The following is a 22609-nucleotide window of genomic DNA, read 5'->3' on the forward strand; positions in this document are numbered from 1 at the left end:
ACAATAATGGGGCACTGGGACGAAGGCAAACATGCTGACAGATTGAGAGTGAGAGTTGTCATGATTAACTGGAAGAGAGAATAGTGCAGTAAAGGTCCACTCTGTCAGTGAATCACGAAGGTTTGTGTCCTGATAACCAAAGGTAACTTAATTGTGAATAACTGTCAGAAAATTTAAGGCTTCAGGAAAATGAGGTTCAGCTATTTATACTTTTCATCTGCATATCAATGCACAAAGGTTATTATTTCACTCACCTTTCTGGCTTTTATTAGCACATGTTGAATCCATGTTTTGTGGAAAGGAGACTCCGTGGATCAAACGCATGAAAAACTTTATTTGATGAATTTGAAATAACAAAATATACCAAGGGAAAAATAAATCACTCAGTCTTTTGCTTTTTCCTACAAACAATACGACAAAGTTTCTTCAGTGTTCCAACCACCAACACAGTGAGCAGGAGTAACACAGACAACAGAAAGATCATCACATCTACACAATAGTAAGCGTACCAGGGGAGTCGGTGGGATTCTGAGCGCAAATGCCCCGCTCCTTTGTGTCGGGCAACGTACTCAACCCAGAAAACGGCTCTCTCCATTGGCGACTCTGGCTGGTCCCGATGGAGAGCAGAGAGTCTCTTCATGTTGTCCCCATAAGATGCGCCGTTTATCACCTCGTTGAGTGCCTGCAACAGATCTGTGGAATGCATGGTTGCAATGTTGATCACTTTTGCTGCTCCTCGGGTTTCGAGCTTGAGTAAATTGTCAAACTGGTCAAAAAGCAGAGGCATTCCGACCACTGGCACCCCATGGTAGATGGCTTCATAAATGCCATTGGTGCCTCCGTGTGAAACAAACGTTCGTGTGTTGGGGTGACCCAGCAGATCGTTCTGAGGGATCCATTTTGACAGCAGTGTATTATTCCCTATATTGGGAGGGGTCTCACCATCATATCTCCAGATAACCTTCTGGGGAATTTGAGATAAAGCTTCTGCTATTTTCATTGTAATCTCCATTGGCAAGGAATTGACAATAGAACCCAATGACATTACAACAAGTCCATGTTTCCCTGAGCTTTGGACAAACTCCTCAAACTCTGCTGCTAGAGGCCGTGCTGGTTTACACTGGAAGCCTCCGATGTACACAATGTTTGGCATGGTGGGTCTTGGGAATTCAAACACAAAATCCACCCTCATCAGCCATACATCAGCTCTGAGGAGAATCGACTTGATGTCCGTGTCTGGTCCCAGATACCGATGGCAGATTTCATTATAAAGTGGATGTATCAAAAACTCTGAACTAAAGTGTTGAAAGAGACTATGAATTACATTTTCTGTTCTTTGGAAAAAATCCATTTTGTCTGTGAGCAGTGAGCCCTGGAGTGGGACGTAGGAAAGTGGTGAAGGGGCAGTGAGAAAATGGGCTTCCCCACTGATCTGCCATCGTATGTTGTACACCAGTGGCACTTTTAAATAATACGCAAGCATTGGCCCAGTACCAAATATAGGATCTGTGAGTATTAGGTCAAAGTTTGCTTTTTCAAATTGATTCAACAAGGTTTTGTTTTCAAAAATCGCCATGTTGAAATTTTGATAAATTCTATGGAAATTGTACATAAACGTAACCATTAGATTTTGCAACATTATCCTGCCCCATAGTGTGTGACTATTCTGTAACCCGTCCAGTGACATTTGCACAATTTTTTCCATCGCTTCTTTCCTTGAAGGTGCTTCAGTGTTTTCTTGTGCTTGAACTATGATGGTTTGATACAGATCGGGTCTCTCTTTGATGTACCAGTTTGCGGAGTAACAAAGCACAGTCATGTTGTGGCCACGAAGGTTCAGCTCTTCCATTAGAATTTTCATGTTGATCCAGTGACTTCCATCAACAGGCACGACCAATATTCTAGCTGCTTGGGTAATTGGACAAGACAGGGCGAAGATGATGCCGAGAATAAATATGACATTTAATCTGCTTCTCCATCCAAGACCACCCATGTTGAGGAAAGATGATCACACTGATCCTGTGGTAGAATTGACCAGAAATGTTGGTAAGTGACAAACATTGGCAAAAAGAGAATAAAGACACAAAGTGCTGGAGTGCCTCAGAGAGGTAACTCATCACTTCAGGGACAGATTACATGTTCATAAATTCTCAGGGCAGAATTAGGCCATTCGGCCCATCAAGTCTACACCACCATTCTATCATTGCTAATCTATCTTTCCCCCATTCTCCTTCCGTCGCCCCATAACCCTTTGACACCCGAAACATGACCTGTTCACGTTCACCATTGATGCTGCCTGACCCGCTGAGTTAGTCCGCTGCTGTTCTCCTCCCGCATCCCAACGACATGCAGGTTTGTAGTTTAATTGGCGTCTGTATATTGTCTCAAGTGTGGAGAGAATGGATGGGAAATTGAGATCATACCGAACTAGCATGAACGAGTGATCGATCGTTGGCGTGGACTCGGTAGGCCAAAGGGCCTGTTTCCATGCTGTATCTCTAAATAAAACAATCTAATTTGCAATAGGGGGGAGTAAAAGGATTTTCATTGTTGTGCAATATTTTTTCAAAAGCTTAAGGCAACATTTCATTTTCCAATGAGAAGAAATCAATATGTTCATAATTTCTAGGAGAAGAATTGGGCCATTTGGCCCATCAAGTCCACCACCATTCAATCATGACTGATCTATCTTTCCCTCTCCATTATCACCGTTATCTTTCCTGATGTCAGTTGGCCTGACATCGGTGGTGGTGAAGATGCTGGAGTGAATTATAAAAGATGAAATAGCGGCACATTTGGATAGCAGTAACAGGATCGGTCCGAGTCAGCATGGATTTACGAAATGGAAATCACGCTTGTCTAATCTTCTCGAATTTTGGGGAATGTATCTCGTAAAATGGACAAGAGCCAATGGATATTGTGTACCTGGACTTTCAGAAAGTCATTGATAAGGTCCTATATAGGAGATTAGTGGGGGCAATTGGATGACATGGTATTGGGGGTAAGGTACTGACATGGACAGAAAATTGGTTGGCAGACAGGAACAAAGAGTAGGGATAAACGGGGTCACTTTCAGAATGGCAGGCAGTGACTAGTGGGGTGCCGCAAGGCTTAGCGCGGGGACCGCAGCTATTTACAATACACAAGAATGATTTAGATGAAAGGATTAAAAGTAACATTAGCAAATTTGCAGATGGCACAAAGCTGGGTGGCAGTGTGAACTGTGAGGAGGATGCTATGAGGATGCAGGATGACTTGGACAGGTTTGGTGAGTAGGCGGATGCGTGGCAGATGCAGTTGAATGCGGATAAATGTGAGGTTATCCACTTTGGTGGGAAGATTAGGAAGGCAGATTATTTTCTGAATGGTGTCAAATTAGAAAAAAGGGAAGGTACAACGAGACCTGGGTGTCCATCAGTCACTGAAAGTATGTATGCAAGTACAGCAGGCAGTGAAGAAAGCTAATGTCATGTTGGCCTTCATAACAAGAGGAGATGAGTGTTGGAGCAAAGATCTCCTTCTGTAGTTGTACAGGGCTCTGGTGAGACCACACCTGGAATATTTTGTGCAGTTTTGGTCTCTAAATTTGAGGAAGGATATTCTTGCTATTGAGGGAGTACAGCATTGGTTCATGAGGTTAATTCACGGGATGGCAAGACTGTAATATGTTGAAAGAATGGAACGACTGGGCTTGTATACGCTGGAATTTAGAAGGATGAGAGGGGTCCTTATAGAAACATATAAGATTATTTATGGAATGGACAAGCTAGAGGTAGGAAAAATGTTCCCGATGTTGGGGGAGTACAGAACCAGGGGCCACTGTATAAGAATAATGGGTTGGCAATTTAGAACGGAGATGAGGTAAAACGTTTTCACCCCAGAAGGTAGTGGAGGCCAATTCTCTGGATGCTTTCAAGAGAGAGTTAGATAGCGCTCTTAAAGATAGCAGTCAAGAGATATGGGAAGAAGGCAGGATTGTTGATTGTGGATGATCAGCCATGATCACAGTGAATGGCAGTGCTGGCCTGAAGGGCCGAATGGCCTACTCCTGTACCTATTGTCTATTGCCTTCTCCCCATAACCTCTGACAACCTTACTAATCATGAATCTATAAATCTCTGCCATAAATATCAATTGATGGTCTCTGCGGCCAATGTGTTGAGGAGGATCTGATATCAGACTGAGAAAAAGAACAATCACGGCTCCATTTCAATCAGTTGAAAAATGGATCTCATCCACTGGAAGGTTACAGTACGGTAGGAACATTACAAGAATAAACTAAGGTCACTGAAAGTGAGGTGGCTCTGCGGTAGAGTTGTTTTCTCACAGTGCCAGAGACCCGGGTTCAATCCTGACCACCGGTGCTGTCTGTCTGGAATTTGTACGTTCGCCCCGTGATCGTGTGGGTTTGCACCAGGTGCTGCAGTTTCTTCCCACACTCCAAAGATGTGCAGGTTTGTAGGTTAATTGGCTTCTGTAAGTTACAAATTGTCCCAAAAATGAACGAGGATCGAGTGCAAGTGTACGAGGATCACTGGTCAGCCTGGAGTCAGTGGGCTGAAGGGCCTGTTTCCGCATTGTATTGGTAAAGTCTAAAATTTGAAATATAGTTGTGTGTTCTTGTCACCACTTGACTAAATCAAATGTGTGCACTGGATGTATTCTGAAATGTAATTGTGTCTGGACGACAAACAACATGTAAACATAAAGATAGACACAAAAACTAGGAGAAACTCAGCGGGTCAGGCAGCATCTCTGGAGAAAAGGGAATAGGTAACGCTTCAGATCGCAACCCTTCTTTACGCCGAAGATGGACATAAAATGCCGGAGTAACTAAACGGGTCGGCAGTATCTCTGGAGAAAAAGATTAGGTGATGTTTGGGGTTAGAACCCGACAGACTTGTTCAGTCCTGAAACCCACCCTTTTTATCCTGTAATGCTGCCTGACCCGCTGAGTTACTCCAGCATTTTGTTACTACCTCCAGCATCTACAGTCCCCTCCTACTCAACATGTACGGTGTGATACAATAAAATGTTTTTCATCGCCGGAGAGAAATTGGTTTGCCGACAGTCACAACACGCAAGGTACACAAAAACTTGAAATTAAAAGTGCAAAAAAAAGAAAAGGACAAGCGACTGTTGGCTGGCTGCCGTGTGCACAACGCCTTCACCGGAACGAACAACAAACAAACAAAAAAAAACGCAGGGTTATTCCCTGGGCAGAGGATTCTAAAACTAAAGTGCCCCCCCCCTGCACCGGTCCCCCCTTTGTAACAGGTAGTAACAGGAAGAACAGAGGGGGCAGACATACCCCCATCCATATAAACGGGACTGAGGTGGAGCGCGTCTCCAACTACAAATTCCTCGGGGTACACATCTCGGAGGATCTGTCCTGGTCCCTCAATACCTCCAAACTGATCAAAAAGGCGCAGCAGCGCCTTTACTTCCTGAGGAGGCTCAAGAAAGCTCACCTGTCCCCCCCAGATCCTGACCAACTTTTACCGCTGTACCATCAAAAGCATCCTGACCACCTGCTTCACGTTATGGTACAGCAGTTGCACCGTAGCTGACAGGAAGGCACTACAACGGGTGGTGAAAACCGCTCAGTACATCATCGGTGCCCCGCTCCCTGCCATGGATGCCCTCCACCAAAAACGGCGTCTGAGACGGGCCGGGAAGATCATCAAGGACCCCTCCCACCCTAACCATGGACTGTTTGCCCTCCTCCCATCGGAGAGGCGGTACAGGAGCCTCAGTTCTCGTACAAGTAGGATGAGGAACAGCTTCTTCAACAACACTATCACATTGCTGAACTCGGAGTCCCGCCGATAGATTTCTCCAGTCTCTCCGTCCACATTGTTTGCTTATTCTGTATTTTTATTTCTATAACCATATAACAATTTACAGCACGGAAACAGGCCATCTCGACCCTTCTAGTCCGTGCCGAACACATAATCTCCCCTAGTCCCATATACCTGCGCTCAGACCATAACCCTCCATTCCTTTCCCATCCATATAACTATCCAATTTATTTTTAAATGATAAAAACGAACCTGCCTCCACCACCTTCACTGGAAGCTCATTCCACACAGCTACCATTCTCTGAGTAAAGAAGTTCCCCCTCATGTTACCCCTAAACTTCAGTCCCTTAATTCTCAAGTTATGTCCCCTTGTTTGAATCTTCCCTACTCTCAGTGGGAAAAGCTTTTCCACGTCAACTCTGTCTATCCCTCTCATCATTTTAAAAACCTCTATCAAGTCCCCCCTTAATCTTCTGCGCTCCAAAGAATAATGCCCTAACTTGTTCAACCTTTCTCTGTAACTTAGTTGCTGAAACCCAGGCAACATTCTAGTAAATCTCCTCTGTACTCTCTCTATTTTGTTGACATCCTTCCTATAATTAGGCGACCAATATTGCACTATTACTACGAACAGACGCTAAACTGCATTTTCTTGTACCCATACTTGTATCTGTGCAATGACAATAAAGTTGAATTGAATTGAATTGAATTGAATTGAATTGTAAACATGATTTGGAAGCAGGAATAGTCCACTCAACCAGAGGGATAGGTTGGAACAGGAATATGGAACAACAGATACGGCAGGTTCTACTGGTTCAAGGAGCAAGACCTTGCAACACACAGAGCAGTGTCACACGCAATGGTGGAATGGTAAATTGTAACTTTGTAGATGCAAACGTCGTAGCGGAATGATCAGAGAAACAGATCTTCCACCAGAATGACCTGTGTGGCCAACAGGTCCTTTGCTGATTTGGGATGTCCTGTAATGGTTGTCCATTTCAGGGTGAGAATGGGACACACCTGCATTACTCACCTGTAACATTCAAATGTATTTAGCTACAGCACAGTGTTCTGCTCTGACGTGGCTTTTGGCCGGTAAATACATACGTGTTCACGGATTGAGAACTGCTGTGGAAAATAGGGTTAGGAAGGAACTGCAGATGCTGGTTTACACCGAAGTTGGATGCAAAATGCTGGAGTAACTCAGTGGGACAGGCGGCATGTCGAGTTCAGCATGGGTGGAGGAGGCAGCCCCGATGCTGTCGTCAATGTGGAGAAAGATTTGGGGATGGTGCCAGTGTATGCCTGGTTCAAGGATTATTTGACATAACAGGCACAGCTGTAATCCATGCGAGTACCAATGGACTTTAACCTTGAGGAAGGGGGTAGACGCAGCGGGAGTGAGTTGCGAGTCAGAGAAGAAGGGAGATAGACTGCAGTGAAAGCAGTCGCAGAGGCGGAGGGCATATTGTATCAGGGTATCAGCCGACGGCCTGTATAGGTCCGGAAAACGGTGCTCTGGCACTATTCCCTGCTGTTACAAAATGATGGGAGAGAGTGGGTCCAGTGGTATGGAGGCCAGTGGAAGAGAGGATAACGAAGAAAGTGTTGAGAAGGAGTGGGTAACCATGGGAGCACGGGGTAGTCCCAGGAAGAGCAACCGTAAAAGAAGGAAAAACTATACTGGTGGATCGGAGAGTGAAGACAAGGAACCAGAAAAGGAAATCTCGTTAAATGTAGTGGTGAGGTTTGAAGGAGAAGGAGGAGTAAAGAAGATAGATCCATTGAAGCTGACAAAAATAATCAGGGCCCAGGTTGGGGAAATAAAGTATGCAAGAGTGCTGGAGGATGGAAACATGCTAATAGGGTGCAACAGTGAGGCTCAAGTTGAAAAGGCAATGAAAATGAACAAGATTGACAAAATCAAAATAATCAAAGTAGTGAGAGTGGGAGAACGGAGGAGGGCAGGGTGTAAAGGGGTTATCTATGGAATCTCTCTCAACGTTAATATGAGTGAACTGGTTCAGGAACTCAGGAAGAGATGTGAATTAATTATGAGTGCCAAAAGAATGACCAAAGGAGCAAAGAAAGAGGAAACTGAGTCAGTCCTGGTCGAATTCAAGCCAGAATCCCTTCCAAAAATGGTCCATTTTGGATTCATGCGATATAGTGTAAGAGAGTACGTACCCAAACCAATGAGGTGCTTCAAATGTCAGAAATTTGGGCATATAGCTAAAATGTGCAAGGGGGAGAGGAAATGCGCAAGGTGTAGTGGGGACCATGAATATGGTCAGTGTGGAGAGGGGGTCAGACCAAAGTGCTGTAATTGTGGAGGAGAGCATAGTGTGGCTTACTGGGGCTGTGAGGTGATGAAACGCGAAGCTGAAGTACAAAACATAAGAGTGAAGGAAAAGGTCTCCTATGCAGAGGCAGCAAAGAGGGCTGGCCCTACAAAACAGATGAATGAAAGAAGGATCAGGAGGGCGCAAGATGTGGGCATAATGGAGACAATAAAAGAAAAAGAAAAGAGTATATGGAAAGAAAAGAAAAACCTGGTTATATTTATAGCAGGAGTAATAAATGCGACAGCAGAAGTAAAATCCAAAACAGAAAGGATCCAAATCATTGTAAAGGCTGCAGTCCACCACTTGGGCATGGCAGGATTGAAGTGGGAGGAAATACATGATGGTCTCAGTATCCAGGCGAGCCAAGAGTCAACATGTGTGGGTTAATAATATTAATGTTAATCCTACAATGGAATGCAAGAAGCTTGTTAGCCAATGGGCAAGACTTTAAGCAATTCATAGACAGTAGGAAGGAAAAACCAGATGTCGTATGTATCCAGGAAACCTGGTTGAAACCAAGTTTAGATTTTGTTCTATATGATTATGTTGCAGTGAGATGTGATAGGGGAAATGGGGGAGGAGGGGGATGCGCCACTTTCATTAAAAAAGGGATACCATACAGGGTATTAGGAATTGGGCAGGAACAGGAATATGTGGTAATAGAAGTATGGTCTGAGAGGAGGAAAATAGTGGTAATAAATTACTATAATCCATGTAAGCGATTAGAGGTCAGTAAGCTACAGGAAGTAGAAGGCCAGAGCAAATCTAACGTTATTTGGTATGGGGACTTTAACGCACATAATACATTATGGGGCAGTGGAAAGTCAGATAATAATGGGCAGGTAATTGAGGAATTATTAAATGATGGTAATCTAGTATGTCTAAATGATGGAAAGAAGACCAGGGTAGATGTTAGGACAGGGAAGGAGTCTGTGTTGGACCTTACACTTGTTTCTAATCGGATTGCTGCTAAATGTGACTGGGAAGTATATGAAAAGGGTACCATAGGAAGTGATCATCATCCTGTGCTATGCAAAATAAATGTTACTTTAATTATGAGTAATGAAAACAGAAGTGGACGATGGGTTTTTGGAAAGGCTAATTGGGAGAAATTTAAGGAGGAAAGTGATAGATATGTAAAACCGATACAAGAAGAGACAGATATAGAAAGCTTTGAGAATAAATTGTCAGAAGGTATCAAAAGAGCAGCATTGGTTTCCATACCTAAAAGTAAAGGAAGATCAAAAAGGAAAGCTGTGCCATGGTGGGACAATAAGTGTAAAGAGGTGGTGGTGAATAGAAACAGAGCATTCAGATTATTAAAAAGAACTCATAACTACCAACACATGATTAATTACAAACAGGCTCAGGCAATTGTAAGGAGGACTATAAGACAAACAAAAAGAGCATATTGGAGGAAGTATTGTGATTCAATTGGAAGCACAACACAGGTAGGGGAGATATGGGGGATCATTTAAAAAAATGGAAGGTGATAAAAGGTAGTGGAGTTATCCTATCTTAACAAATGGAGATCAAACTGTGGTCTCAAATAAAGACAAAGCAGAACTAATGGTTAACACTTTTAGTAGGGTTCACAGCTCCCACAACTTATCAGAGGAAGGAAGAAGAGGTAGGGAAAGAACAAGAGAGGAAAATGTTGAGGCCTTACAAAGGAAAGGTATCACAAAGGACAAGTACAATATTCCATTTAATTTGGGGGAGCTAAAGAGAGCTCTGGCCAAGTGTAAGAACTCAGCCCCAGGGAAGGATGATATTTGTTACATAATGATAAAGTATCTAAGTGAGGAGGGACTTCAAAAGATACTTGCACTATATAACAAGGTGTGGGAAGAAGGGCGAATACCGGAGAGGTGGAAGGAAGCAATCATTGTGCCTATTAGAAAACCAGGGAAAGATGCAAGTTATCTAGTAAATTATAGACCTATAGCTTTAACAGCACACATGTGTAAACTGATGGAAAGACTGGTAAATGAAAGATTAATGCAGTTAATGGAAGAAAAAGGTATAGTGGCTAATTATCAGAGTGGCTTTAGAAAAGGGAGAGGTACTAATGATCCAGTTCTGTACTTGGAAGATGATATAAGGAAAGCACAAGTCAAAAAAGAATCTGTAATTACCATATTTTTTGATGTAGAGAAGGCTTACGATATGTTGTGGAGAGAAGGTCTTCTAATAAAGCTGCATTTAATGGGAGTAGGAGGAAATATTTTTAACTGGATAATGGATTTTCTCAAGGGTAGAAGTATCCAAGTTAAAATAGGGTCAGACATCTCTAGTAAATGTGTAGTCGAGAATGGAACTCCCCAGGGAAGTGCGATAAGCCCGATCCTATTCTCAATCATGGTCAATGATATATTTGCAAACATTCAACCAGTGATGGGGCGATCGCTCTTTGCAGATGATGGCAGCCTATGGAGAAGGGGGAGGAATATAGATTTTATCGTGGAAAAAGTACAGCAAGGGATAGCCCAGGTGGAAGAGTGGGGGGGGAAATGGGGTTTTAAATTCTCTATAGAGAAGACAAAGACAATGGTTTTCACAAGGAAAAAAATTAAAGAGGATGTCCAGTTAAAACTATACGGCAACAATTTGGAAAGAGTAAAAGATTTCCGTTTCCTGGGGGTTCATTTTGACTCCAGATTAACATGGAGGGTCCACATTACAAAAATAATTGAAAAAAGCAAAAAAGCCATCAATGTAATGAGATGCTTGGCAGGTTTAGAGTGGGGAACAGATGTATTATCTCTTAAACGAGTATAGCTTATGGGTCAGCATCTAAGTCAGTGTTGTCCGAGTTGGACAAAGTCCAAGCGGAAGCTCTAAGAATCTGTATAGGAGGTGTGCGGACGTCACCTGTATGTGCACTACAGGTGGAAACTGGGGAGATGCCGTTGAGACTGCGCCGCAGACAACTAATGGCTAATTACTGGCTAAGCCTTAAGGGTCATGGAGAGAACCACCCAACAAAACAGGTAGTACAGGGATGCTGGGAGAGAGGGGTGGCTCAGTCTGGAAGCTTCGGCTGGGTTGGAGGAGTTGTGGCAAGGGACATGGGAGTAGAGGACAAAGAGTTCTGCCCTGCAGTATTGTGGCCATCTGTGCCAATATGGTTACTGAACATCCCAAAAGTTGATGTGGAGATATGGGAGGCAAAAAGGAGGAACAAAAATTCAGACCTAAAGACAGAATATCATAACCATATAGATAATAGATACAGGGAACACCTCTTAATTTTCACAGATGGATCAAAGGACCCAGTAGCTGAAACAACAGGGACGGCTGTGGTAGTCCAGGGGATGAATGTTGAGCTTTACAAAAGAACAAATAACTATTTGACAGTATATACAGTGGAACTGTACGCTATTTTGATGGCAGTTCGGTGGATGGAACAGGTGCAACCATGTAAAGTATTAATATGTAGCGACTCATTATCTGCAATCCAGAGTATTGGGTCTGGTGCATCCCATAGGCGGCCTGACTTAGTGTATGAAATCCTGCTACTATTAAGCCAAGTGACAAGGAGGGGCAGTGACGTGACTTTGTTGTGGGTCCCAGCACACATTGGTGTTCAAGGGAATGAAAAGGTGGATAAATTAGCAAAGGAGGCTGTAAAAAAAAGAAACAGAGAGGTAAACTTACAACTATCCAAATCTGAAGGAAAACACATTGTGTGGAAGAAAATAAATCAGGAATGGCAACAATACTGGGAACAGGAGACAAAGGGGAGACACCTCTATTCGCTACAAAACAGAGTGGGCATTACAGCAAGAAGAGGGGGGAACAGGAGGGAACAGGTAGTATTAACAAGATTGAGGATAGGACACACTCACCTGAACAGCACATTAAAAATATTGGGAAAACACCCTACTGGGCTGTGTGAGGAATGCCATCAACCAGAAACAGTTCAGCATGCCCTAGTTGCATGTAGGAGATATGAGACAGAAAGAGGACTTATGATCATTGAAATGAGGAAAATTGGATTGACAGAAATATCAGTAAAGAACATTCTAGAGTGTGGAGGGAAAGGAAAAGGAATAAAGTTGTTGTTTGATTTCTTGAGGGCCTCTGGGCTTATAAAAAGGATATAATGTAAAGTCATGAGTACTGTGGAATGAAGCCAGAAGGTGGCAGTAATGCAACATTGCGGATGCCGGCTGCCGTAAAACTCCATAGAAGAAGTAGAAGGACTTTAACCTTTGGAGAGACAGCGTGGAAACAGGCCCATCGGTCAACCGAGGCCACGCAGACCAGTGATCACGCCGTACACTAGCGCTCTCCTCCACACTCTGGTCAATTCACGTTTTGCAGAAATCAATGAACCTACGAACCTACAAACCTGCACGTGTGGGGGGAAACCAGAGCATGATGAGAAAACCAACCCAGGTCACAGGGAGAACGTAGAAACAGCACCCGTAGTCAGGATTGAACCCGGGTCTCTGTCGCTGTCAGGCAGTAACTCCACCGCTACCTCACTGTGCCGCCATTAAGGGTGAGGACAGATTTCGGAAGGAGGAAGAGAGTGTAGAGGAGAACCGATTTAGTTTCTGTTCAAGGAAGCCCATAATGGCCCTGAGCCCCTCCTTGTGGGGAACGGTGGAATATACTGATCGTCCATGCTGAGGCAATGGGGACCTAGGAATTGAAAGTAATTGAATTGTTGATGAGCTTGTGTGGTGTCTCGGATGTAAGTCGGAAGGGACTGAACAAGGGGGGACAAGGTAGTTTAATTTAGTTTAGTTCAGGGACACTGCACGGAAACTGGCTATTCGGCCCACTGAGTCCATGCCGACCAGCGATCCCCACAAACTAACACTATCCCACACACAATTTAGAATGTTACCAGGCCAATTAACCTCCAAACCTGAACGTCTTTGGAGGGTAGATGGAAACCGGAGCACCCGGAGGAAACCCACGCAGGTCACGGGGAGAACGTACAACCCGTATGCAAAAAAAGTAATGATGGAAGGGTAATGTGTGAAAAGGAGGCTTCAAAGAGGACGGATATCAAGGAAACAAGTTGTACGGGATTAGGGAACTGTAACATTGGAGTCTGTGCTTGAGTCTGTGGCGCCATGGCCAATGCGTAGGTGTGAGAGCTGGCGCCTGGACTCAGGGATGAAGTGGTTTAGCGGTGAAGCTAGTTTACAGCAGCATTACCCTAATCGGGGTCGTTAAAACAGCTCTCATTCTTCATCGGAGATCAGGCGAACACTGTAATAAACGCAAATGTGTATGTGAAGCCCGCAACAAAACATGGGATAGACTCAAAAAGCTGGAGTGTCTCAGCGGGCCAGGCAACATCTCTGCAGAAAATGAATAGCTCGAGACACTTCTTCAGACACAACATGGGCTTCAGTTTAAAGTAAATCAAACACAGTCAAATGGGCCTGGAATGGAATATTGGATTTGCAATATTGACTATAGGGTGATTTCCCGAAAGGTCACTGGATCATAGATCCTCACCCACGTGACCGCAAAATCCAACTGGGGTACAACCGTCACTTCCGGTACATGTTATTGATGCTGAAAACGCGCACTTTCACACCCGTTAAAAACCGCGAAAACGGCCCGTTTTTGAGCTGTAAATTACTGTGCCAGTCGGGGTGACCGTGAGGCACAGTTATCTTACTTTACAGTCCAGAAGATAGATAAAAACGAAGGTAAATACAAGAGTGAACTGAAGGGGCAACAACAGCGGAAGTGGTCAGCAGACATTCGCCGTGGAGATATAAAGATAGAAAATATCGGGAATTATCGCGTTTGCTCGCTGCATTTCATCAAAAGTAAGGCATTATTGACGTTTTATCTTTATTCATTTGTTATATGAAAAGTTGTAAAAGTGAAAAATCCGTCAGTAAAATTGCAAAATCGCCCATGGTTCTCAGGTGGGTTTTAACATGCAAAATGAAAACGCTTCTAAAGCTACATTTACCATTTAAATAAATGTAAACTATCAAGAAACATTGAGAAATATATTTTGGCAAATAATTAAATGTCCTGATTTTGTCCAATTAACAGCTGACAATTATCCCATTCCTTAGCTTGCATCTGAGTAAAATTTATTTCAAAACGCATTGATAGTTTACGATTATTTAAATGGTAAATGTAGCTTCAGAAGCGTTTTCATTTTGCATGTTAAAACCCACCTGAGAACCATGGAAGATTTTGCAATTTTACTGACGGATTTTTCACTTTTACAACTTTTCATATAACAAATGAATAAAGATAAAACGTCAATAATGCCTTACTTTTGATGAAATGCAGCGAGCAAACGCGATAATTCCCGATATTTTCTATCTTTATATCTCCACGACCAATGTTTGCTAACCACCCGCTGTTGTTGCCCCTTCAGCTCCCTCTTGTATTTACCTTCGTTTTTATCTATCTTCTGGACTGTAAAGTAAGATAATTGTGCCTCACGGTCACCCCGACTGGCACAGTTATTTACAGCTCAAAAACGGGCCGTTTTCGCGGTTTTTAACGGGTGTGAAGGTTCGCGTTTTCAGCATCAATAACATGTACCGGAAGTGACGCTTGTACCCCAGTTGGATTTTGCGGTCACGTGGGTGAGGATCTATGATCCAGTGACCTTTCGTGAAATCACCCTATTGAGTAAAATCTGGGGAGTAGATATGTGTGTTATGGAGGATACAAAATATATATGTTTAGATAATATCGAGTATGGAAAAAAATAAGCTCTCGGCAAGTTTGTTCAAGTTAAAATGAAAATTAAATATTGCTATTCGCTGCCGAAACTGTAACTAGAAAGCATGCATTGATACAACACAGAGATGGTAGAGAATTTGGAAGTGTTTTCAATTTACATACCTTGGGTATCAGTGAATTCGATGTAATGTGAATGTCAGAAAGATGTGACCGCGTTGGGACTTGAACCCGCGGCTGCAGTGCCTTCACCCGCTGCTGAATTACCAGTGAAACAATCTCCTTCACTGGAGCCTGGGACTCTGCGACCGCTTCCAGTCCCCACAAGAAAACAAAACGCCGGCCCCCTCACACCTTGCTTCACTTGCCCGCGAGTAACACAGGAAAATACTAACGGACAAATGCAACACCAAAGTACCCGCCCCCAAACTGTATCTAAAAATAACCGCAAGAATGAAAGTTCATTTGCTAAACACAATCGCGATGGAAGTTTCCTTTCCAAAGTCGTTGAGATTTCAATCACGGGAAAGTGATGAAAGATTTTCAGTTGATAGGGACAAAGTCGAAGATGACCTTTGGTTGTGTAATGTTTGCTTTGTTGCGTTTATTTTTTCATTCCGAGCTGCATAACATGTTTGGTTGGCAATATTTTCTCTAATCTGAATGGATATCTTTAAGGTGGAGAATGGCAGATTCTTGATTATAGATAGATATAATAGATAGATATAATTTATTGCCACACAACCAGGGTCGGTGGAAATTTGGGTTGTCAGCAGCAGTACAATAATAAAGAACACATTATTACGGGTGTCAGGGGATTTTGGGAGAAGGCACGTGAAAGGGGTTGTGAGGGGGAAATAGATCAGTCATGATTGAATGGCACAGTAGTTCAATCGGCCGAAAGGCTGAATTCTGCCCCGATTACATATGAACTGCACCCTTTTCTATTGTTAAATTGTGGTTAGTTTTCTGTCTGATCTATAGTTGAGCTCCCTGGTCAGTCATTGTATGCGGCATTCTGACCAACACCTTTCGCAGTTTATTCAATGGTTACAAGCCTTGTCATCTAAACTGTCCTTCCCCCTCTACTCATCGCAAATCAGTGGTGCAGCAGGTAGGGTTGCTGTTGCATGTGACCATATGAGTTTCATCCGGTTGCTCCGGTTTCTTCACACACGCTAAAGATGTGTGGGTTTACAGGTTGATTGGCCTCTAACTTGCCCCAAATGTGTCGGGAGTGGATGAGAAAGTGGGATAAAATAGAACTAGTGTGAACGGGTGATCGATGGTCAGCATGGACTAGGCAGGGTCGAAGGGCCTGTTTCCATGCTGAATTTTTAAACATAAAATCACCAAAGTTCCATAAGACAGTCTGGGATAAAGATTTCACGTTGCTCTTTTGGGGGCAATTGATTCCATCTGACTAACAGGAAATCCAGTTTGTGTTCAATTCACAGGAGGGCAACTCTTACCTAACCTGGGGAACCCCTGTATACAGTACAGCACGGTGATGCAACAATAGAGCTGCCGCCTTACAGCGCCAGGGACCCGGGTTCAATCCTGTCTGTGGGTGCTTTCTTTACGGAGTTGGTATGTTCCCACTGTGCCCATAGTGTGTGCAGGCTAATGTTCTTGTGCGGTGATCGCTGGCCGGTGTGGACTCAGTGGGTTGAAGGGCCTGTTTCCGCGTGGTATCTCAAAACTAAACTAAACGAGTAAATGGCATGAATCCTTAGGGGCACTGTGATACAGAGAGATCTTGGATTGCAAATCCATTGCATCCTGAATGTAACAACACAAGTGGGGAGGGTAGTGAGGACGGCATTAGGCAAGCTTGCCTTCATCTGTGGGGGCATTGAGTACAGAAAGTTCCAATTCATTTTGTATATCACTTTGACTTGGCCACATTTAGATTATTGTGTGCATTTCTGGTCACCACATCACATAAAAGTTATGGAGGAGAGTGGAGAGTGAAGAGTGAGCTGTCACGCGGTTTTCACCAGGTGCTCCGGTTTCCTCCAACCCTCCAAATGCAGGCTAAAAGATTAATTAGATTTTGTTTTTAAAAATTGTCTATAGTCAGTCATGTGGAGGCTAATGCTAGTGTGTGGGGTCTGGGAAGGGTTCTTACTAGAGACATCACCTAATCTTTTTCTCCAGTGATACTGCCTGACCCACTGAGATATCCAGCATTTTGTGTCTATCTAGTGTATGGAGAGATCGCTGGACAGCGCGGACTGAATGGCCCGAAGGGTCTGTTTCTACATTGTATCTCTAAAGTGTAAAGGAGGCTCACTGTGATAATGTATGACAATGATGGGGAACTGGAACGAAGGCAAACATGCTGACAGATTGAGAGTGAGAGTTGTCATGATTGACTGGAAGAGGGAATAGTGCAGTAAAGGTCCACTCTGTCAGTGAATCACAAAGGTTTGTGCCCAGATAACCAAAGGTAACGTCATTGTGAATAACTGTCAGTAAATGTAAGGGTTCAAGTCAATGAGTTTCAGCTATTTACACTTTTCATCTGCAAAGGTTATTATTTCACTCATCTTTCTGGCTTTTATTAGCACATGGTGAATCCATGTTTTGCGGAAAGGAGACTCCGTGCATCAAAGGCATGAAACACTTTATTTGATTAATTTGAAAGAACAAAATATACCAAGGGAAAAAAACCTCACTCAGTCTTTTGCTTTTTCCCACAAACAATACGACAAAGTGTCTTCAGTGTTCCAACCACCAGCACAGCGAGCAGGAGTAACACAGACAACAGAAAGATCATCACATCTACACAATATTAAGTGTGCCAGGGGAGTCGGCGGGATTCTGAGCGCAAATGCCCCGCTCCTTTGTGTCGGGCAACGTACTCAACCCAGAAAACGGCTCTCTCCATTGGCGACTCTGACTGATCCCGATGGAGAGCGGAGAGTCTCTTCATGTTGTCCCCATAGGATGCGATGTTTATCACCTCGTTGAGTGCCTGCAACAGATCTGTGGAGTGCATGGTTGCAATGTTGATCACTTTTGCTGCTCCTCGGGATTCGAGTCTGACTACATTGTCAAACTGGTCAAAAAACAAAGGCATGCCGATCACTGGCACCCTCCTCCACCCATGCTGCCTGTCCCGCTGAGTTACTCCAGTAGTTTTAAATAATAAGCAATGCCGGATCTGTAAGACTCAAAATCTGTATTAACTCAAAATTTGCATTTCCAAGTTGGTTCAACAAGCTATTGTTTTCGAATAATGCTTTGATTATCTCTTTCGCCCATTGATGGTACTCAAAAATAAACATCAACATTTCATATTGGAGATTAATTTTTCCCCAGACTGTTGAGCCTTTCTGTAGGTTTTCTAATGTTTTTTGTACAATATTTTCCATCACGTTGTAATTTTCATATTCTCTTGGCATTTGAATCATAATGGATTGATACAAGTCGGGGCTCTCTTTGATATACAAGGATATTGACTGACTGAGCACAGTGATGCTGTGGCCATGAAGATTCAGCTCTTCTATCAAACATTTCATATTGATCCAGTGACTCCCATCAACAGGCACGACCAATATTCTAGCTGCTCGGGTAATTGGACAAGACAAGGTGATGGTGACGCAAAGAACAAATGCAAATCTGCCTTTCCATCCAGGATTACCCATGCTGGAAATAGAAAATAGCACCGATCCTGCAGAATTGATCAGACATGTTAGTAAGCAACACACATTGGCAAAAAACAACATTTAGAAACAACTGTGTGTTTTCTTGACATTACGTTAACCAAATCAAATGTGTGTCATCGAGTCATACAGTGTGGAAACTGGACCTTTGGTCCAATGTACCCACACCGACCACCTACACAAGTCCCACCCGTCTGCGTTTGGCACATATCCCTCAAAACCTGTCCTATCCATGTACCTGTCTAGTTACTTCTTCAACATTGCGATAGTTCCTGCCTCAACGATGTGCTCCGAGTCCACACCCACCAGCGATCCCGGCACATTAACACTATCCTACACACACTATTGACAATTTACACTTAGACCAAGCCAATTAACCTACTAACCTGTACATCGTCGGAGTGTGGGAAGAAACCGAACATCTCGGAGAAAACCCACGCTGGTCACGGGGAGGACGCACAAACTCCGTACATACAGACAGCACACATAGCCAGGATCAAACCTGGGTCTCTGGCGCTGGAAGGCAGCAGCTCTACTGCGTCGTCACTGAGCTGCCCAATGTACTGGAACATTTCTCATGAACCGACAACCCTCTCTATTGTTGTGTCCCGGGAGTTCCTCCTGCAGCCAACCTTGAAGGCGCTGGAGGCAATATCCCGGTTTAACCCGGCGCACTCCTAGCGTCCGACGTCTCCACACAGAACAGGGCCGGATTTAGATGAAGAGAAGCCCTAGGCTATTCCACTTGTGAGGCCCCTCACAATCCCCCACCCCCACGACGAGAGGAAGATGAAAGAGTCCACCAGATTCACACCGATGTGCAGCGGAGTGTGGCCAATGAGATAAGGGCTGGAAAGCTGCGCTTTTTATTTATTGCCAGTGCTAGTGTCGAGTTATCGGCTTAAAACACTATTGTTCTGAAATGGAGGGCAAGGAAAATTACTGAAGTGTTGGCTAGAGACTACAGTGCGTTGTTGCAGCCTATATATGAAATGCCTATGACAGTGTCAGAAATATTATACACCAGGCCCCTACGAATCTTTTCAAAAAGTGGGGTGGGGTGGCATGGCAGGATTACAAAAGTTTTATGTGAAATAAGTGCACGCAGCGCATATCACTAGCGCGAAGCTCAAAGACCCTTGCGGCCGTGGTCCAGCTGGCCAGTGCCTGCTTAAGGGGCTTGGAAGCTCTGAGGTTTTAGATGCTCTCTGGTGCATTCTGAGCCTTATTTTGGAGTATTTTTGCACCAAATTTATGACCAATATTTCAGAAATAATTTTGGTTAAGTCAAGAGTAATGAGTGGTTGGAATGGGATGAGTGGGTTCATTGTTGTATACATTTTCTTAAATCTAGAATTGAAGCTGTCCTTGTTTTAATGATCAAGTTGTACTGTAAAATGTTATGTAAAATGTTATAAGCATGCAAACACTGCAAATAAAATACTGTAAGTTTTTGCAGAAAATAAACCTTTTTTTAGAAAATGTTTTGTGTGTTGATTTGATTGCCTGTTATTGTTCGACTGTGTTAGTGTGTGCACATTTAAAATATGATGCACAAAAAAGTCGCAAACTATGGAATTCATATTTCTCAGTATTGTTATGAAAGAAAACAAAGCAGTTCCAATGGTTTGATATTATTCATATGGAGGAGAAAATATAACCTACCTTAATTTTGCAATCTCACTAAAGATAATCCCCCTTTCCCTCTCCCCCCTCCTCCTACCTCCTCCCCTTCCCTCCCCATCTCTCTCTCCCCCCTCCCCCTCCTCCTCGCTCTCTCTCCCCCTCCCCTCCCTCTCTCTCCCCCTCTCTCAACCCCCCCTTTCCCCCTCTCACGTCCCCCCTTTCTCTCCCTCCCTCCCCCTCTCTCTCCCTCCCTTGTAGCGAGGCTCTGATTCTGCGCCACAGACACCGCAGCCTCCCCCCCCCCGGCCCGGTAAAACGGGTACTCAATATTCCACTACTTTCCTGGAGTAGACACGAGGCATCGAGGTGATTGTGTGGAGTGCAAATGGAGATCTGAACCCGCCCGGGCCCACTGCGCACGTGCGGAGAGACAGCGTCATTTTGCATCGCTACTGTGTCACCGGCTTCCCCCAACTGCAATGGTCGCAATTTTTTTCCCAAATAAAATTCCAGCGGGCGGGAACCAGAATTCCTGACAATTTCCTTCGTGGAAACGCTGATAGCCTACGATTTTTCTTTCTCAGGATTTTATTAATTCTTGGCCTGAGGCCCCCTAGATTTTGAGGCCCTAGGCTTCAGCCTATGAAGCCTATAGTTAAATCCAGGCCTGCCGAGGCCGCCATAGATCTCGAGGCCCTAAATTTAAGCTTGTGAAGCTTATACGTAAATCCGGCCCTGACACAGAATGATCAGAGAATCACAACTTCCACCACAATGACTTGGCCGCTGGGTCGTTTGCTGATTTGTGGTGCTCTGTAACGATTGCCCATCTCATCCTCTCGGGGTGAGAATGCGAGACACCAACATCACTCAACCCACAACATTCTGAGGCATTTGCAACAGGACTGATGTATGAGCACAGCATCCTCTGTTGTTTATGCTGAATGTAGAGGGATATGGTTAAATGAATAGGAAATGACTGTAAATATGAGCTACAAAGATGGCCACCTCGTACCTGAAATATTACCATTCACAAACAGGGGTGTTGGCTAAAGATAAACATACCAGAAAGTTGTGGAATAGGTTCTGCGGCACCTGTACGATGTGCAGTGCAAATGTTTGTTTTGCACGCTACCCATATCAGATCAGATATACCATTCTTAGATACAATCATTTCAAACAAAGTGCAATTATTACAGCAAGGGGGTAGGTACATATTGCATAATATAGTTCTCAGAATTGTAACGCATTAGTTCCATTGACAAAGTCCAATGTTTACAACGTGTAGAGGTGAATCAGACCTCTGGCTTATGAAAGAACTGTTCAGAAGCCTCATAACAGAAGGGAAGAATTTGTTCCTGAGACTGTTGGTACGCGCTTTCACCTTCAGTCGGACAGAAGCAGAAAGATGCGGGGTGGGACAAGTGTTTGATTATGTTGGCTGCTTTTCCGAGGCAGTGTGATGTGTAGATGGACTGATGATGTGGTGACTAAAGTTTAGCGATACAGCACAGAAACAGGCCCTTTGGGGCACCGAGTCCACGCCGACCAGCGATCCCCACACAATAACACAAGGGACAATTTACAATTTTACCGAGCCAATTAGCCTACAAACCTGTACATCTTTGGAGTGTGGGAGGCAGGGCTGGATTTACGTATAAGCTAACAAGCTTAAGCTTAGGACCTCAAGATCTCAGGGGGCCTAGTCACCTCACTGCCTCACTGGACCTGGCGAATCTCGCCGCCCCACCGACCTTCTGCCCACCGGGACCTCCTAGTCTTTGCCCACCGAACCTCTCCACTCCACCGCCCTCCAGCAGCCTACAGCCGTCACCTTACCTGCAGCCTGGACTCAGCACCGGGCCTGGAGTTTCCACGCTGCAGATTCCCGCTCCCCTGGGTTTGACGGCACTGGGTCTCCAACCCTGGTAACCTCAGTGGCTGTTCCACTGAGTCTTCCCCATTCCCCTCAAACCATGTGACCCAGCTCTTCCCCACCCACACTACAGTCCTCATACCCCCCTACCCCCTGACCACCCACCACTCCTCCACCAGACATCGCCTCGGAACTCAGTCCACTCGCCTGCCTTCCTCTGGCCCCAACCCCCATCCCTGCCATGTGTTCACCATCCCTCCTGACCTCCCCCTCTCAGCCCTCGGTAGTTAGATGTGGCCCTTGTGGCTAAAAGGATCAGGGGGTATGGAGAGAAGGCAGGGATGGGATACTGAGTTGGATGATCAGCCATGATCATATCGAATGGCGGTGCAGGTTCGAAGGGCCGAATGGCCTACTCCTGCACCTATTTTCTATGTTTCTATACCAAATGGCTTGTCCTCGGCAGAGGAATCACCTTTGTCCCCCTCCGTCCCCACCTCAATGAGTTCCGTGCCCGACGCGATTTGGAGTTCTTCTTCCGTCGCCTCCGCCTCATACCGTTCTTCCATGGGAAGGAGTCCTCAACCCATTGATGATCCCTTTTCC

At 44.4% G+C, this 22609-nt stretch overlaps 1 protein-coding gene across 2 annotated transcripts; it reads right to left on the bottom strand.

The window, feature by feature from the left end:
- Positions 1-311: 311 nt before the first annotated feature.
- LOC116991753 (UDP-glucuronosyltransferase 2C1-like) lies at positions 312-15328 on the bottom strand. Of its 2 annotated transcripts, none has more exons than XM_033050674.1 (2): positions 4980-5004; positions 312-2019 (listed from the first exon to the last, which is right to left on the bottom strand). In XM_033050674.1, exon 2 carries the CDS (start codon positions 1991-1993, stop codon positions 380-382), a length of 1614 nt encoding a protein of 537 aa, XP_032906565.1. In that variant the 5' UTR covers positions 1994-2019; positions 4980-5004; the 3' UTR covers positions 312-379. The 2 variants fall into 2 exon arrangements, with proteins under 2 accessions (XP_032906565.1, XP_032906564.1); XM_033050673.1 differs by lacking the exon at positions 4980-5004 and adding an exon at positions 14996-15328 and having other exon boundaries at positions 314-2019.
- Positions 15329-22609: the final 7281 nt, after the last annotated feature.

This window comes from Amblyraja radiata, chromosome 34 (assembly GCF_010909765.2).
Source record: "Amblyraja radiata isolate CabotCenter1 chromosome 34, sAmbRad1.1.pri, whole genome shotgun sequence".
NCBI lineage: Eukaryota > Metazoa > Chordata > Chondrichthyes > Rajiformes > Rajidae > Amblyraja > Amblyraja radiata.

What these genes read in the sequence shown, in the direction of transcription:
- LOC116991753 (XM_033050674.1), bottom strand. Translation starts at nt 1,993, where the DNA reads ATGGGTGGTCTTGGATGGAGAAGCAGATTAAATGTCATATTTATTCTC.